Genomic DNA, 19,797 nt, shown 5'->3' on the forward strand with positions numbered 1-19,797 from the left:
GGCTCACAGTCTTAATCCCCATTTTACGGATGAGGTAACTGAGGCACCGAGAAGTTAAGTGATTTGCCCAAAGTCACACAGCTGACAAGTGGCCGATCCGGGATTCGAACCCATGACCTCTGACTCCAAAGCCCGTGATCTTTCCACTGAGCCACGCTGCTTCTCTACTACCGGGACATCTCACTGCTTTCCATCACCTGCAGATCTTAGCCAGAATCCCCTTGACAGCAGAGGACCTAAGGCCCTATTTCCACTCCTGAGGTGGCCCTGAGAGGGTTCGATCCAACAATCAATGGTATTTACCCAGCATCTTCCAAGTGCAGAGCATTGTACTATACATTTGGGAGAGTACAATACAAAAGAGTTGGTAACACATTCCCTGCCCACGAGGAGCTTAGCCTAGGGAGGGAGACAGCCCCTTATATACATAATTAATGGATCTGTATATAAGTGTTGTGGGATGAGTTGGACTTTGCCTAGCTTGATCAGGCTTGAGTCCAAATCTCCCATCTAAATTGACCTGTAACATCCAGCCACTGCCCCACTTTCTCGAGAATCACTGCAATCCCTCCCAGATCCCTGTTAACACTGTTACTCCTTCTGACTCTGGCCGGGGGCTTTCGAATTTCTGGCTGCTGCTTCAGCCCCTCCACTTCTACCTCTATCAGACCCTGGGGTGCGTTACTTACCTAAATTACCACCCAAAGCCAGCCCTGCATATTCTTTAACCAAGAATGATAAAAAATGTTGCAAAGGGATGGACAAAGAATTGCCTGATTCATTAAACCTGAAGGATCCCACTAAAGCACTAGGCTTTATTTACCAAAGAAGGGTTAAGAGCAACTTTGGTATCATTCTCCCTAATTTAATTTTACTTTAGTGTTTCTGGGATGTAGGTCACAGTTTTTGTCAGAATGTGTGCTTTCATCACATGTTTTGGCTGAAGTGTGACAGCAGGAATAGGCAATGTTCATCTGACAATGTGCTCCTATATAGTCCTTAACAAATACCACAATTATTATTACATTGCACATTATTCTTTTTAAGTTCTGTCCATGGAAGGGCTGAATTTCATGGGGAATGGAATAATTATATAGTTCAAAAAACTGGGAGCTCTGCAATTCTTCAAGACTGAAAAGAAGTACACAAATTAGACCCCTACCCTATGGATATGTTTCAGAAAGAGCTTGTATAAAATAATCACCATGCTTTGATGTTTGAGTCACTAAATTGAAGTTATTGGCTTACTGGACAAGTAATTAAAAGGTTTTCCAACTTTCATTTCCCAATAAACCTTTAAGTGACCTTGTTTCAGATTGCAGACAGTGGGCCAAGTGTCACTGTCTGTCAGTAACGAAAACAAAAATTGGGGTAAAATACCAGGGTTTGGTCCATCATTGTATATACAAATACAAAAAAGCCACAGCACAAAAGATCTTTTAGCCTGAAATAAGAGACTTCAGAACATTTCAAGTTTCAAGTTTGTCTTTGAGCAATTCCTGAAACCATAATATTTGAGACTCACAAAAATATTCAAATATCAGCAAATATAATTAAGGAAATAGGATATTCTGCTATAATCATATTGATGGTGGTGATAAAAATATAAATTTCTACCAGTGAGCTGTTTATATTTTTCAAATACTACATACAGTACAGAGCAAACAGGCATCAATTTTCATAGTGCTTAAGATCCATAGATAACAAATATAGGAGATTAAAATAAACTACGACATAATAACTAGTCAAAATTAAATGGCATTTTAAAAATACTACTTTAGCATGTTTGTTACGCCAGCAATTCACATCAAAGCCAAAACTAACACTCCAAATCAACTGGATTTAACTACATATCAAAAACCCTGATTAACAAGAAACCAGCAGATAAGGAAAAGTAATATTTTCTCTAAGTAATGTTCACACTTACAGTTTTCATGAATAAGGGGTTTTTTTTAAGAAAATGGTTGCAAATCAGGCATAATAAATGCAGTTTTTGTGCTCGGCTTTCATTTGTTTCTTTTATGCTTTAAAACAAAACAAAAATCACAATTAATAGCTGCAGTTTATCCAGTTGCCCAAATTTTAGTCTCTATTAGTGTTTTTGCTACAATTCTATTCAAATTTTAATAAAAATGTTGCCATAAACTAGGGCTGTACTTAATAAATGTACTTACGCTAATGTGGGCAGGAATAAAATACCATAGCCAAACTGCACCATCTTGTGAAAGTATCCCATTACGCTCCAGACACCTCACTTCATTTCATCTTTTCCTTAATTTGTGCTTATTTATAATTTTAGGGAAAAAGATACTACTTCAGAGATATGGTATCTTTTTCCTTTACTAAGAGCACATATTGCTGTGACCTAATACTGCTTGGATACACATAACAGGTCCCTTCCTGTTTAATTCCTTATTCATTCATTCATTCAGTCGTATTCATTGAGCGCTTACTGAGAGTACTAAATAAGACCAACTTCGCCTTACAAGATAGGCATCTTCTCTGAAATAGCAGAATCCCAAGCATATTCCTAAAAGTAATGTCAAACACTAAGAAGAACACTAGTATTGTATTTAAGGCAGCATTACAACCCAAAGGGACTATTTTAAATAGCAAACTTGTTCAGCTACAGAATAAAAATGAATTAATTTTCTTCACCAACCTTTATTAATTTCAGCATTTATGAATATGATCAAGGATTTTTTTAAAAAACGAATTATTTGGGTATTTAAAATTTCTTCAGTGAACCCAAAAATTCAATAGTCTACTTTGCTAAGGTGCCCAAAGGATTTGCTCCTTAAAGGAATACCCAGAAATAAACTTTTTAAACTAAGAATATTTTTTGGAAAACTGGGTAACAAGACATTCAGCAGATCTTTTTACATAACATATAGATATGTATATACAAATATATATACATATACATACAATTTGAAGGTGGGGGGGGGGCAATTTACCTAAATTCAAATCAAGTTGGGGACCTTCAAAAACAGTTCTGTTGAAAAAGGACATTTTACTTACAACCCAAGGAAGCGATATTGTTTGTGTAGAGGATTGGGAGGTATTAAGGAGGTATTATAAAGGTACAGACAAAACAAAGACCAATGGTTATTATATCCTCTCACACTACAATTGTTTTAACCGCAGGGAAAAATATCAATAAACCCGAAGTTGCACACCAAAGAGTTCAACAGTTCTTTCAGTGAAAAATTCTACCAAATTAATTACGGTGGGAGCCACCACCTCTCTAAGCACACCACAGATATATTTATCCTTCAGTGTATTAGTCAAATAATTTACCTTAATTGCCCCCTAAGCTTCTTTATAACCTACAGCTGAAGTTTTTCCTTCTTACTAAGTCTTCCTCCTCCCTCATGCAGTGCATCAGTTAGTTACTAAAAGGTTGCTGGAAAAATCAAAAGTGTTCATGATCTATTCCATGGACTTCCTTCACCAAGCCCCTTTGCTAATTTGCAAAGCAGATGATCACTTGCAAAGAATTGAATGAGGTTTTTCAGTTCCTTTAAGAAAAAAGACTATCCTTGGGCTGCTTCTGCCTCCCCAAGAGCTCCTTAGCTGTTGGCATGTGACATCACTGGGAGGGACAACAGGCACCCAGCCAATCGTCAGGTCCCTCCCCAATTTGAATCTGGTGCAGCCCAAAGAGTTAAAATCAATTTGCAGCTATCTCCTGAGTCTGTTTTTACAGAGCAAATGAGGTGCTTCTGATGCCTACCTTTAAAGCACATAAGAAGTGAAGAGAGTAGTGCACAACAATGCCATCCAGGCTGAAAAATACCTGCAACAGGAAAAGGAGCTTTGCAACAGGAAGAGAACCCCCAGAGGTCAAGAGAGCCATAGAGTATTACAACTAAAAGAGCTTCAGTTCTGCAACTAAAAGCCATAGAGTTCCACACAGAAGCTAGCTATTTGTCTTTTTCCGACAGAGCCCCCTAGCAGCTTTAACAGTGTGAGCTGCCTTTACCCAGAGCCTTTTATTTCTGCCACTCCGTTCCACTAAGTGACTGGGTGGGCTAATGACATTATGTGTTGCTTCAAGCAATGTGTTCAAGGAAAGCTTGGCCCCAGAGTTGCTCCTCGAATATGGATTGCTATTAAAATACCAACACTTTCCAAATCATGTGACCAACTGAGTCAGTTAAAATACAACTTGCAGGAAATGTAGCAATGGGGAGTTTTCATGAGCCTGCAATGGCAGACTCCTTATTTTCCCCCCCTCAAAAAGACTGAGGAAAGATGCCCACATAATATACCAGAAATCCTGCTGACAAGGTCTTAGGTTGTCACACATCTATTTTATTAATGAAAATAGGATTAAAATGCTTTAATATATTTGAGGGGAAAAATTCCTTTAATGAATTAAATGGGTGGATTCTTAAGGAATTTAAAGGCAAGCCAGGGCACTTGGCCTTCAACTGTAAATATTCATTCCTTTAGCAATTCCCAAACTTTTTCTATTTTAAAAACAGCATAAATGCTAATTGTTCAAAACCCAAAACACAAAAGAGGACATGTTGGGAGCTGGGAAGTATATAGCTATCACACAGTAAAATGCTTACTAGCTTTAAGATGATAAAATAGCTGCTTCACAATTGTGTGCTAAATGGTGCAAACTGTAGTTTAAAGTGTGAATTTTTATGTTATAAAAATTTGAGGAATTCTCAAGTCTCAGCTACCACTACATATGATATTTCATTTTTGACTAAATTGTTCAGCACAGTAAAACATTCTGACAAAATGGCCAATCAAGAAAATTATCTTTCAAATATATACAAATTTAACTTTCATTTTTATTCCTTATAAAAATAAAGGAATACATTGCATTTAAGTTTCTACAAAAATTAAATTTTTAGTCACTTCACTGAAACAGGCTGACTGCAATGAACTTAGGTTAAACAGATAGAATTAACTGTGTCAATAACTCCATCCTTTTTTACAATAATACATGAATTACATGAATTACAAGAAACAATCATATACATTTCTGGGGTTTAAAAAATTAAACTTATAAGTTTCTCTTTCATTATTACATGTTTTAGTAGAGTGGGCAGGAATAAATTGAGGCCTGATTCATATAAGATTTCCCATTTTAAAAAGGCACCCATTTATCATTCACTTAGACGTTGACCAATTTAAGCGATAATACTTTCAGTAAAAACAAATCTTTTAACCCTTTAAAGGATTTTAAACTAGTCAATAAAATAAATTAATGTAAAGAAATACATACTTTAGTGTTTCAAACATAAAATTTTTCATATAATAATAATTAATGCTATTTGTTAGGAATTTACTATATATCAAGCATTGTACAAAACAATGGGATAGATACAATATAATTTGATCTGGCACTGTCCCCAGTCTAAGTATAAGAATATTGGCTGGAATGACGTATCATATTTAGTAATTTTAAAAGAGGACACTGGAATAATATTTCAAATTTTGGGGAGAAAGGGGACAAATTATATAAGAAAAGAAAAATTGGGGAGTGCCATGTTTTGGGTTTATTATCAACAAGCTGATAAAACAATTGGGACATAGCCATTTAGAAGTTAGAAGAGCTATGGAACCACGCAAAATTGGCTAGTCCACATGCAGGAACTCTCCTGGAATCTGCACTCACTATGCACAAGAACACAGATTTAAAGACAATTATCCTGCTAAAAAACTTTCTAAGCAAGTAAATGTCTTCCTCCCTTTCTCCCTTCCGTTTCATTTAAGGATGCTTTCCCAGTAAATTTGAAGGAAATAGAATTTCCTTTCTACTTAAGAAACCTACACCACTCACATCAGTGTTCAGAAATACTAGGTCCCAAATAATGAGTTAAATGCTGCCAGGACAACAACAAAATATACAAAAATGGTCTGACCATAAATTATTCTGACCTTTGGTAGCAAGGATGATCAGCACCGGAGGCCTGGCCTCAAGTCCGAGATCATTTTCTATCCCCTTTACCAACCAAATATGCCTACTGGCCTTAGAGTTTGAAGACCACTCAAAAAAAAATCATCCCTACTACCAGCCTCAAAGTTGATTCAGTTCTGGAAAGTTTATTCATTGTAAATCTTGAAAGCTATAACATACATTCATTGGGGAGGGGGGTTGCAGAATAATAGATTCAAAAGAGGTACTAAACTCAACCCATTTCCTCCTTCAGTAGTTAGTGCACACACAGACTCCTTTTGAATTCACAGAGTGACTAATCTCAAGATTAATAATAATCCTGGAGAATTCTATCCCAAGTAGGGTGCAAATAAAAATAGGCTTAGGCTCAATGAGAGACCCTTCACCCGAGGAGAAGCTTCTTTCCAATTGATGGGTCAAGACAACAGAAACTAAACCCATCTTCTAACAAAAGAGGATCTTGCATCACTACGAAGAATTCAAATTCGAACATCATTTGGGGAAAATCCTCATTTTATTAAATTCTAAAGATGTTGCAAATTGAAACAAAAAGAATACAGTAAATAAAGCCTTGGTTTTGAAGTGCAAGTCTTCCCTTGCACACATTTATTTATATCTGTATTCAGCATTTGTGCATGCCCACTGACCTGACCACTAGCCTAAAGAAACTCACTCTACTCCTTCCCTCCTATTTATCCTTGCTCCTCTTCCACTTCACGCCAACTCATCCACTTCATTTTCTCCCAAGTCAACTCACAGTGCCTCGTTCTCGCCTTTCTTGCTGGTCATGCCCATTCCTTCTTCCTGGAACTTACTCCTCCTCCATTTCAGACAGACCAACCCACCCCATTTTCAAGGCCCTTCTGAAATCACACCTCCTACAGAAGGTCTTCCCTGATCTCCCCACCCTATTTCTCCCCCCATTTTCCAGATCCGTTCAACATCACATATTCACAAATTCCTGTTGCACTTACACATACTTATCTTTTTACTCAACTGCTTCTGCCTACCTGTAATTTATTCTAGTGTATGTTACCCCTGCTAGATTGTAATTTCCTTGAAGGCAGCAATCACTATGTTATTCCCCATTATATTCTCCCAAGCACTTAGTATAGTTATTGACTGATTTTTGATTGAACATTTAACATTATTCATCCTAATTCCACTGCTTTCCAATATCTCTCTGTCTTCTCCATTAGAGTGTAAGCTTCTTATGGGCAGAAAAGTGTCTTGTGCTTCTGCTTTACTTTCCAAGAGCTTAGTACAGTGCATAGTATTCGGAAGGCAATCAGTAAACACGATTACTATTAATCACTACCAATACCTCAAGATAAAGCATCACAACATGCTGCTCATTTTGTTCATTTTTTCTCCACAAAGAGGCACTAATATGAAATTTAAATAATGAACTTCCTCCTACCTCAAATTATGAATTAAGTTAAATAGGTCACCCTGGGTTATCTTCTTCCACATCTTAACTGAAAATCTTTTTTTGCCCAATTAATTTCTATTTTAATTGTTCTTGGTTAGAAAAAATATCTACCATTCTTCCTATTTCATCAAATGCTCTATTTTTCGTGAAAATTCACCAGCAAGAGAAGACTGCCAATACAAGTGATCAGTGAACATTTAAGTTCCAAGAAAACAAGAGATTTTCCACAGCATATTTTATTAACAAAGTAAGTTTTTAGTTAGCTTTAATTTTAACAGTACCATCACAAATAAGATACTAGATGTGCATAAAAGATTTAGCATTTTCTAGAATAAAATAACTAAGGCAATTGAAAAATGTAGTAATAGTGACTATAGCTAGAATATAAAATTGGAAATTAGACATTGGTATTTTTATTCCTTTTATTCAGGTAAAGTTGCAAGTCACAACTAGTAGTAGGCATTGGAGGAGAAAGAATGTTTGTACATAATCCTTGTCTTTCAATATGACTACCCTTCTGAAAGACACAAACATCTACATAAAAGAGTAATTTGAATTTATGATGAATGTTTGAGGTTGGTTTTATATTTGTTGGGATTTGAGGGGTGTTTATAAAGTTGGGACTTTGACTTGGCAGTTTCAGACAGCTTTGAGTTGTTCTATTCCCTACTTTCATTCCTAAAAGATGATAATCATAGATAAAATTTTAAGTATAGATGAGGACATGACAATGTGAATCCTAATTTTCCCTTTTATTTTTATCCTTAGGAATACTTTATTTAACAGTGAAACATTTCTCCCTGAACTATTTCCAGGATTTCAGTGTTTCAGATTTAGTTAAAAACAAACAAAACCTGCCCAAATTTTATAGGCAGAAAGCAAATGACTACATCCCCTAAAAATACTTAAAATTATGTTAGTACATTCTTTAAAGATTTAACCAATTCCTTTTTGGACAGGGTATATAAATGCATTTCGAAAAAAGTCGCAAATTACTAAAAAGTTGTTCTATCATCATTAGTAATCATGAACTTCTTGAATGACTTCTAAGACAATAACTTGTCAAAACACCAGATCTAAAAGTTGAGAATAAATCCACTTCCAATATAATTTTGAGTTGACACTGTTGTTCTAACATGTATTTCAGAAGCCTGTACTTGAGATGAAAGTTAAAGTGTTAAATTTTAGATTATTTTAATCTGGATTTAACAAGATTAGTGGGGGAAAAAAATCTTGTTTCCACGATTCACTTGAGATAGTTTTTTTAAAAACAATATTGAAATGGCTGCAAATGTCAATAAAGTAAGGCATATATTTCACAGAACCTGAAAATAGGAGATGTACAGCTAGGCTTCAACCATAGTCTCCTCAGACCAAACAATATATCTTCCCTCTTCCTCATAGGAAAGGAAGAAAGTGCTCCAGACAACACTAACCTCCTTCCACTGTCTTCTGCAAGCAAATGATACTGAAGAAACAAATAGAATAAATTACCTTGGTTGCTATTTCAACACATCTATTTCCTTTATTCACTGGACTGGTCAGAAAGCCAAGTAAAAAAATATAATAAATAAATTACCTACCTTCCTACTGGTACTGATGAGAAGACCTCAATCAAACAAAAATAATCTGTGAGCTAAAATGTGGAGGGCACATGCAGTTTAAAAAAATACAGCTACTTGAGGGTATGTTTCCACAAAGGTACAACCTAGGTACAAAATGGACAAAAGAAGTCATTTGAATGAAAGGCCAGTAATGTTTCTTGCAGGGAATCCCTTCAAGCCATTTGGTTTCAGCAAAAGGGAAAATGTTTACGGCAAAGTGAATCTGAACTAAGAACACAGTGACATCTTCAAAATAACTAATTTTCCTATTGACTAGGGAAATACGGATGGGGAATGGCAACAACGTTTTGGATGAGAAATGGGCTGAAGGATTTACTTGTTGAACTCAGAATTATTTACCCCATCAAGAACACACAATGACCATTGCAAATCCAGCACATTTCCTTCAAATTAAATTTAGTGTCACCAAAATCCCTTGACGTATTCACTAAAGAGGTTTAATGAAGGGCACAAATTTTAATCTTCTCCACATTTTCTCTATATCTTAAACATAAAATGAAAATTGTAGATCAGGAAAAATGCAGAAACTCATGGTAGCAGACAAAATGATGGCCTGACAGTAAAAGACCTGGGTTCTAGTTTCAACTCTCTGATGAACTGCCTGCAAGATTTTGAATGCCATTTACCATAATTTCTCTGAAATCACTGTTTCCTCATACACAAAATGACAACAATAAACACTTGCTCCAATTTGGCTCGCAGGAAAGAAAAAATGAATACTTCAAATTCTTCAGGCCAAAAAGGCAAACTGAGAACTAATTACATAAAAGGAACTTGAGGTTACATGAATCCATCCTCAACCTCCAAAATTTAATTTAAACTTACCCTTCATTATAAGGCTCCTCAACGTATGACACCTCACTGTGATGGACACATGTGGGAAACAGCCAGAATTAATGAATGGCATTTATTGAGCACTTCCTGCATGCACAGCACCATACTAAATGCTGGAAGCAGGGGACCATCGGTTGGAGTGGAGAATGAGACAGATGACCTTGGCAGATATCCTGAAAAATGTACGCTAACGGGGACGGTGACACTATTATGACCCCCACCAGCCAACCAGTTACCAGCTTGTCTGTGGTGCCAGGGTAAACCACTAGCACTGGGCTGGTTACAAAGACCTCAAATGGTTTTGTGCACAACGTTCTTGTGAGTACTTCACAACCTGCTGCACCTCTAACAGGGTCATGGCAGGTCGAGAGACAGCATGCAAGCGGTGCACTGCAAACTACACTTAAATCACTGTTTTCTTGCAGGTACTTTGTTCCAAAGTCGTAGTGACTGCGGAGCAGCTCGTCCATTATTTAACAGGAGGCTTCATCATCATCATTAGCGGACGGCCTTGTAATGAAGACCGTGGACCATATTAAAGCTGGGTTCCCAGGGATTTCTTTAAGGAATCTACAAGAACATCAACCCTCAAAATAAGGTTTTTTTTCCATTTTGTTTTGCAAAAATGAACGTTCAAGTGAGGGGCCCCTGTTCATTTGCAGGTGCTCGTATGAATTACATAAGATGCTCTAAGGTCTGATCGATATATTTAGCTGAACTATCTAATGAGTCGAGAGTAGAGATGAATAGCATTTCCAAAGATTAACTCAGTGAAATAATCAAATCAATCCTACAGAACATAATGATTTCTAAAATATAATGATCAAACTATGAGAAAATGACAAATTCATGGTATCCATAAGATAGAATGAGTTGTTCCCCCCTCCAGTTTTCCTGATCACACAGACCTCAAACTTTATATGCAAAGTATTCGAGGATATCTGAACATTAATGAATCACTTGACTTGTGACAGCTCCTCTAAGATACCTAAAAGATCAGGCCCACAGAAATAATATAAATCCTAACTTGAAAGAGTTCAGGAAATCAAATGGCAGCAAACAGAAGCAGAATAAATCTACTCAAAACTTCTCCATCATCATTATCTGTGCCATTACCACTTCCATGCCACTGGTGAAGAATTGGTAACATTCAATATTAACTTCTCTTCCCCAAAGGTTAGACTGTAAGCCCGTCAAAGGGCAAGGACTGTCTCTATCTGCTACCGATTTGTACATTCCAAGCGCTTAGTACAGTGCTCTGCACATAGTAAGCGCTCAATAAATACTATTGAATGAATGAATGAAAGTTGACAGAAGAATATAGCTTCACCAATTAACTCATTGACAGAACAGTATATGATCACAAGACAGAGGTTAGAAGACCCAAAATGTTTCCAGTCCTCCAAGAATGTACATAATTCCATCCCCTCTATCTGGGTTTTGAAAGGGATTTACAATAGACATTAATCAATCACATTTATTGAACGCTTACTGTGCACAAAGCACAGTACTAAGCACTTGGGAGAGTACAATACAACAGAATTGGTAGACAAATTCCCTGCCCACAACAAATAGAAAGGAATAATGATGGTTCAAAGACTTGAAAACAAGGTGCAAAGCTCTCCAGCAAATACGGCTGAGAGGCTCTTTTGTCTCTCCCACTGGTCAGGGAACAGATCACAAATTCTGAGCTAAAAGAGACTGAAGAGGAATATCTTTCCCCACCTCCACCCACTCCTTTGCTTATCCTGCAATCTTAAACCAAGGTGGCAAAATCCAACTTCCATTCAATATAGGGACCTAGCTGCTTCCCCAAGGGAGCAGGCTAAGAGAACTCCCCCAAACACCAGTTTCCCAGTTGCATGACTAATGATTTTGTAAAAGCGTAACAGCTCGGCAACACCTAAACAGATAATTCTTTCACACCAAATCACCATTTCAAACTCAGGCTTAGATTTACTAGAGATCAACTGTCATTATCCAGTGACCATTACATAGTCTATGTGCCTAAAGGTAGCTATTCTTATTATTTAAAAAAATTAAAATAACCAATAACCATCACCTACGCTTACACCATCATCAGAGTGCCCAATTTTCTAACGATTACTGTAGGAACAGGCAACTCCCAAAAAGTTTCACTCCTGCAAAATAGGGACACAATTATTGTAGCAATAACTGTCCTTTCTACTAGCCAGTCTAATCAGGATCCAGAGGCTGAAGGGCCATAGGTCCCAAACTACCTTCTCATGTCCCAAATTAGGCTGACATTTAGCAGCAAGAGGGGGAAAATGCTGAAGTTACTTCCATGTATATGTTGCGGAGAAAAAACTGTCAGTCAAGCTCCTTTTATGAAAACTAAAATGAGGACAAAGATCAACAAATGTAGCCTAAATCATGGCAGACCTTGAGACAAGGCTAAAGGCAACAACTCTTTCCAGAAACACAATGAATTAGAAAGTACAGGTAAATGGGTGGTGCGTGGGGTGCATCTAACTGCCATTAGTATGAGAGAGACAACTAAAGCTGTGCTTTACCTTGTTTTTTTTCTGACTTGCTGAAAGTTTATTTTGAGAACTTCTTGAAAAAGACTTATTTTTCCAGCTATCTCTTACATCATCAGACCTGGTAAAGGGAAGATATATGTTTAAACCCCATCATTCAAAAAGAAGCAAAATTAGGCAAGTCTAAAAGTACATGCATAGTAAACACTCTACAAACTAAATTAACTATTTGATTCATCGTCTCAATTAACAAGAATGAATGACATAAGTTAGAATTATTTTTAAAACGGGTCATTGGAACCACACATTTTCCTGTATAAGAGTGCCTGTTGGCATGAGGCTAAAGCAGATCTAAGAACCTGACATTATCGTTAATATGGGAAGTAAAGATCTCGTCCCAAAGTAAAATATAATACTATTTTTGACATGAATAACATTAAAAAAAACCACCAAGAACAATACATACTTTGAAACAAAAGAGAGTAGCACAATAACATAGAACATAAAGAAATTTTATATTATGTAATGTGATAAGTAGATAAATGCATGTTCAAAGGGGGGTACTAATCTATCCATCCATAAAAGGTTCAATTATTACTTCATACCTTTTCAGATCATGAGCACTTCTAAAGGTGCTTAACTCTCTTCGAGTTAGGACTGACAGTGAAATAATTTTTAAAAACCTCCAATATACTGCTGATTTGATTGCATAGAACAGTAGTTCCGTATCAGAAGGGATCGTTCTCAATAAAAATACCAAAACTTTCAGAAGAAACTTTAGAAAGATCCCATGCATTCCCAGGCTAAGTCAGCCTACCAGTGACACGGACAGAGCCATGGCATTTGAAGCCAAGCTCTTCCTAGATGGGGAGGCGGGTCATGCCTTCCTCCAGATTCCTCACTGGGGATGAAGGGAATGGGCACAGGGGTGGGCAACCACCACTGCCAACGGTTAGAACCAGACATTCACCCCCCACCTATCTCCAAGTCCCCCAACCACCTCCCTCACCTCTCCAAGGGGAAGACCCACTGTCCCTTTAAGTACAGCAGTGTGGCTCAGTGGAAAGAACATGGGTTGGGGACTCAGAGGTCATGGGTTCAAATCCCTGCTCTGCCACTTGTCAGCTTTGTGACTTTGGGAAAGTCACTTAACTTCTCTGCACCTCAGTGACCTCATCTGTAAAATGGGCATTAAGACTGTGAGCCCCATGTGGGACAACCTGATCACCTTGGATACTTCCCAGCACTTAGAACAGTGCTGTGCATATAGTAAGCGCTTAACAAATACCAACATTATAATTAATACAATGAATGGATGTTTTTGTTGCAATTCGGCCTTCCCATTTCCTCCGACCAGAAACCCATGTCCCCAGACTTTGGAGAGTTAAAGTCTCTAGTGGCGGGGCTTTTAATAAAAAAAAAACCGACGGAATATGCTTTTGTCCACCATCCTTCAAATCTTATTTTTGTCTGTCTCCCCCGATTAGATTGTAACACTGTCAATGGGCAGGGATTGTCTCTATCTGTTACCGAATTCTACATTCCAAGCGCTTAGTCCGATGCTCTGCACATAGTAAGCGCTCAATAAATGGGGAAGCAGTGCGGCTCAATGGAAAGAGCACGGGCTTGGGCGTCCGAGGTCATGGGTTCAAATCCCGGCTCTGCCACATGTCAGCTGTGTGACTGTGGGCAAGTCACACTTCACTTCTCTAGGCCTCAGTGACCTCCTCTGGCAAATGGGGATGAAGACCGCGAACCTCACCCGTGGGACAACCTGATGACCCTGTATCTAGCCTAGTGCTTAGAACAGTGCTTTGCACATAGTAAGCGCTTAACAAATACCACAATTTATTTATTCATTCATTCAATAGTATTTATTGAGCCCTCACTATGTGCAGAGCACTGTACTAAGCGCTTGGAATGGACAATTTGGCAACAGATAGAGACCATCCCTACCCATTGACGGGCTTACAGTCTAATCAAGGGAGACAGATGGACAAAAACAAGACAACTTCATCACGATAAATAGCATCAATTTATAGTATATAGTATAGTAACAATAATAATGATAACGTTGGTAATTGTTAAGCGCTTACTATGTGCAGAGCACTGTTCTAAGTGCTGGGGGAGTTACAGGGTCATCAGGTTGTCCTACGTGAGGCTCACAATCTTAATCCCCATTTTACAGATGGGTAACTGTGGCACATAGAAATGAAGTGACTTGCCCACAGTCACACAGCTAAGGGGCAGGGCCGGCATTCAAACCCATGACCTCTGACTCCCAAGCCCGGGCTCTTTCCACTGAGCCACGCTTTTTAGTATAGCATATTGTATAGCATATAGTATAGTATTTATAGTAAGTGCTTAACAAATACCAACATTATCATCATTATTATTGAATGAATGAATGAATGTATAGTAACCGCCTAACAAATACCAACATTATTATTATTATTGAATGAATGTATAGTAAGTGCTTAACAAATACCAACATTAATATTGAATGAATGTATAGTAAGCGCTTAACAAATACCAACATCATTATTATTATTGAGTGAAAGAATGTATAGTAAGCACTTAACAAATACCAACATTATTATTGAATGAATGAATGAATGTATAATAAGCGCTTAACATATACCAAGATTATTATTGAGTGAATGAAAGAATGTATAGTAAGCACTTAACAAATACCAACATTATTATTATTGAGTGAATGAATTAATGTATACTAAGCGTTTAACAAATACCAACATTATTATTATTGAGTGAATGAGTGAATGTATAGTAAGTGCTTAACAAATACCAACATTATTATTGTTGAGTGAATGAATGTATAGTAAGCACTTAACAAATATCAACATTGTAAGCGTTTAACAAATACCAACATTATTATTATTATTGAATGAATGTATAGTAAGTGCTTAACAAATACCAATATTATTATTATTGAATGAATTAATTAATCTATAGTAAGCGCTTAACATATACCAAGATTATTATTGAGTGAATGAATGAATGCATATATAGTAAGCGCTTAACATATACCAACATTATTATTATTGAGTGAATGAATGAATGCATAGTAAGCGCTTAACATATACCAAGATTATTATTGAGTGAATGAATGAATGAATGTATAATAAGCGCTTAACATACACCAACATTATTATTGAGTGAATGAATGAATGCATAATACGTGCTTAACATATACCAAGATTATTATTGAGTGAATGAATGAATGAATGTATAGTAAGCGCTCAACAAATATCAACATTATTATTATTATTGAGTGAACGAATGAACGTCTAGTAAGCGCTTAACACATACCAACATTATTGAGTGATGAATATATAGTAAGCACTTAACACATACCAACATTATTGAGTGAATGAATGAATGCATAGTAAGCTCTTAACACATACCAACATTATTGAGTGAATGAATGAAGGTATACTAAGTGCTTACCATATACCAACATTACTGAGTGAATGAATGTATAATAAGCGCTTACCATATACCAACATTATTGAGTGAATGAATGAAGGTATACTAAGTGCTTACCATATACCAACATTATTGAGTGAATGAATGTATAACAAGCGCTTACCATATACCAACATTATTGAGTGAATGAATGAAGGTATACTAAGCGCTTACCATATACCAACATTACTGAGTGAATGAATGAAGGTATACTAAGTGCTTAACATATACCAACATTATTGAGTGAGTGAATGAATGAAGGTATACTAAGCACTTACCATATACCAACATTATTGAGTGAATGAATGAAGGTATACTAAGCGCTTACCATATACCAACATTATTGAGTGAGTGAATGAATGAAGGTATACTAAGCGCTTACCATATACCAACATTCTTGGGTGAATGAATGAAGGTATAGTAAGCGCTTACCATATACCAACATTATTGAGTGAGTGAGTGAATGAATGAATGTATAGTGAGCGCTTACCATATACCAACATTATGGAGTGAATGACTGAATGTATAGTAAGCGCTTAGCAAACACCAACATTCTTATTATTGAGTGAATGAATGTTGGAGGAGTTAAAGCCCAGCAGGACTGCCCTCCCTCTTGACAAAATCTTGGCCCCACCTGCCTCGTCCTCCCATCCATCCTGTCCCTCCCTCCCCCGCCTCCCCCGCCTCCCCCGGCCCTTCCCTCGAGGAGCCCCTCTGGCCCAACCGTGACCCCCTGCCGCCCTTCCCCTCGATGCCCCCACCTGAGAGCTTCTCCCCCGTCCATGGCCACCCCCGTTGGCCTTGCCCTTGTGAAGAGGCCTCCCTCCGGGCCTCCCCCTCACCTACCCTTCTGCGGGGGCCGGGCTCCTCCGCCTCCCGCTCCGCCATGTTGGGCCCCGGCAGAGGCGCCGGGTGTCGGGGGTGGTGCCGGCGGCGGCGGGGGTGGCGGCGTTGGGGGCTCCGGTGTGTCCCCTCCCCCTCAGCCCACGAGCCGCCTCGCCGCCATCGCCCCGGGCCTCGCCTCCCTGAGGTGGGAAGGGGGCGGGTCCCGCGCGGGGAGGTGAGGTGAGGTGACAGGGCTTGTCTGCCTCCTCCGCGGGCCGGGGGGGGGGGCCGGGACTCGACGGGGTCAACGGTTCCTAATGGGCCCGGCAGGAGGATTATTTTCTTTCGAAGAAATTCCTCCGCCGGCGGCTTCTTAAAACAGCCCCCCAATCGGGGCTCTTGCGCGGGCCTCTAGTGCGCCTGCGTTCCGCGCCTGCGCCTCCCTCCCTTTGCCACCCCTCTCCCCAGCCCGGGCATGCGCACTGAGGGGACTGAACCAGGCCCAGCCCTGCAGTCCTGCAGCCCCCCTCAGCCAGCAGCAGCTACTCCCTCCCCTGAGCCATGGCTGCCTCCTTAAAGGGTCCTTGACCCATCTGGGGGATGGGAGGGTGGGCACACGTTCTTGACACAGGGGTCACTGGGCCCAACATGAGTGGTCATTTAGCCCTGGGACCTTCCCCCTGCCATGGAGGTCCTCGTATGATGAGCCGAGGCGGCCCCCCGCGTGCCTAGGATGTTGATGGCCCACCAGTGACGGCAAATTATTGCTCTAAGAGGGGAAACCGTGAGCCCGTCATTGGGCAGGGTCGGTCTCTATCTGTTGCCGCATTGTCCATTCCAAGCGCTTAGTACAGTGCTCTGCACATAGCGCTCAATAAATACTTTGAATGAATGAACTTTCTTCATTGGAGAGAGGCCTCGGTGCCCCACGTCACAGCCCCGTAAAAAAGTAATCGTTCTGGCTTTTCCTCATTGTCGACTCTCCCGCGGCTGACCTCTTGCTCATGCTCACCCTCCTGCCTGGAGCTCTTGCCCCCTTCACATCTGGCAGACCACTGGTCTTCTCCCCTTCAAGGGCCTTCTGAAATTCCAACTCTTCCAGGAGGCCTTCCCTTATTAATCTCTCATCTCCCCATCCTATTTTCTTTCCCTATTGTCACTTTAGCACTTCTGCACCACCTGTGCACTGGGATACTCACACCCCATTGCACTTAATGTACATTATCTTTATATTTTATTGCTTCCCCCCATTGTAGACTGTAAGCTCCTTGTGGGCAGGCATCATGTATACCAATTCAGTTGTATGGTACTTTCCCGACTGCTTAGAAGAGTACTCTGCATACAGTAAGTGCTCAATGAATGCCATTTGTTGATTGATTGTAATTATTTTAGTGTCCTGTCTTCCCCCTTAGACTATAAATTCTTTGAAAGTGGGGATTAGGACTATTAACGTCATTGAACTCTCAGGTACTTAGAAAAGAGGTCTGCACAGAGTAAGCACTCAATATATACTGATTGAATTATTATCAGAGGCCCTAAAAAGTCAGTCTTCGAGAGGATGGTCAAGGTTCGATTTTGGCCCTTGGCGACCAAGGGCAGAGAAGAAGCAGGCTTCTGTGTAAAGTGTCACTTGACGAAACAAAATCCTTCAGAGACTTTGTTGTGGCTTTAGGCCTCACGCCTTGATAGCTAGGGACAGTTGCCCCAACTGTCAATCGGGCCTTGAAGGGAAGGGGAGATGAAGTCAGGCTGAAGGGAATTCTTTGGGAAAGTTTGAGGGAGGGCTAATTTTCCAGAAAGGAAGGGCTAACTCTGGGATCCACCATTATCCTTCAGCTATCCAGCTACCCTTGTTCTCCAAATGGAAACCTCTCTTCTCTCTCAACGGAGCCATATATTTCAGGGTGGGATGGAGCTCTCACTAGAATTATTTTATCGTGGGTGAATGTGTGATGATTTAGGAATGTCTTAGCTCCTCTTGCCTACCAGTACAAGCGTGAGAATTTGGCCCCAAGTATGATCATTTCTGTGCCTTGGATTAACAAGAGCCTGAAGTAGAAAATCAGATTCCTTACATCAACCTAACATCTTGGCACTTGATCACTACTGGAGGCAAGGCCTGGAGGTAACGGGGAAGGGAAAAAAGATAAATCTGCTCAGTCAATCTGAAGGCAGAAGCCATACCTCTCCCTTTTCCTCACAGATTCTTCCCCAACCTCCCCACACCCCATGCTCCGACAAAAAAAAAAAAAGGAGAGAAAGGCCAAGCCAGTTCCTCAAATTCACCTTCCGCAGACTCTCTAAACTCAAATGTTTCTACAAGTGCTTGGGAATATGACTGCTTCATGAGTGAACATGCTATCATTTTGTTGTTTAGTCCTTAGGTTTATTATTGTTCTCTGAACCCTAATGACATTTGAAGTGTGGTAAAACATCCAATAAATAAGCTAAGAGCCTGGAGAGCTTTCTGGGAAAAATTAATATATAAATATTAGATATTTAATATCAATGACAATATTTATTGTATACCTACTTTGTGTAAAGCACTGAGGGGAATACAAAATAATGTCTCTGATTTGGAGGAGCTAACCACGTAACAGGCAAGGCAATCAATCCAAAGGTATAATTAAACAATTAAATTAAAACACAATAACCATCACATAATCTTACAGAGATAAAGCCATGGGGTAGATACAGTGAGTGAATGATGTGACCAGGAAACTGGGTGGTTAAATCTGAGAAAACTTCTTGCCTATTCTCTCTTGCCTCCCATTCTTGCAGGATGGGAAATATTTATTAGAAGAGAACTGAGGCAGAGAAGAGACACAGGGACTTGGGAAACAAAATGGAAAGGATATTTGAGACAAGGTGCATGGCATATGTGTTGACTTAGAGGCAGGAATGTAATGTCTGGAGAATGGCAAGAAGGATTCTTGGAGCTAACTGTTATTCTTACTAAGGTACATGTTAAGTGCTTACTATGTGTCAGGCACTGTTCTAAGTGCTGAAATAGTTACAAGTTAATCAGGTCAGACACTGCCCCTGTCCTAAAGAGGCAATTCGAATGATGGAGTATTGACCTGTTGTTTTCACATTCTAAGTGATCTGAGGCCTTTTTATTATTATTATTCTACCAAGCACAGTGCTTTGTACACAGTAAGTACTCAATAA

At 39.2% G+C, this 19,797-nt stretch overlaps 1 protein-coding gene across 7 annotated transcripts in view; it reads right to left on the bottom strand.

Moving 5' to 3' along the window:
* LOC100091671 (zinc finger MYM-type protein 4) overlaps positions 1-16,867 on the bottom strand; it is a 62,636-nt gene extending 45,769 nt beyond the window's left edge. For 3 of the 7 annotated variants that reach the window (XR_005660931.1, XM_029081513.2, XM_029081512.2), the window contains exon 1: positions 3,737-3,761. Coding sequence is in view for 1 of the 7 variants with exons in the window: in XM_029081515.2 (XP_028937348.1) it covers positions 1,928-1,936 (9 nt within the window). In the remaining 6 variants the exon portion in view is untranslated. Of the gene's footprint in view, positions 1-1,927; positions 2,025-3,736; positions 3,762-8,938; positions 9,064-12,348; positions 12,437-16,647 lie in introns of those variants that run through there. The other 4 variants (XM_029081517.2, XM_029081516.2, XM_029081515.2 and 1 more) reach the window with 3 other exon arrangements.
* Positions 16,868-19,797: the final 2,930 nt, after the last annotated feature.

This window comes from Ornithorhynchus anatinus, chromosome 16 (genome assembly GCF_004115215.2).
Source record: "Ornithorhynchus anatinus isolate Pmale09 chromosome 16, mOrnAna1.pri.v4, whole genome shotgun sequence".
Lineage (NCBI taxonomy): Eukaryota > Metazoa > Chordata > Mammalia > Monotremata > Ornithorhynchidae > Ornithorhynchus > Ornithorhynchus anatinus.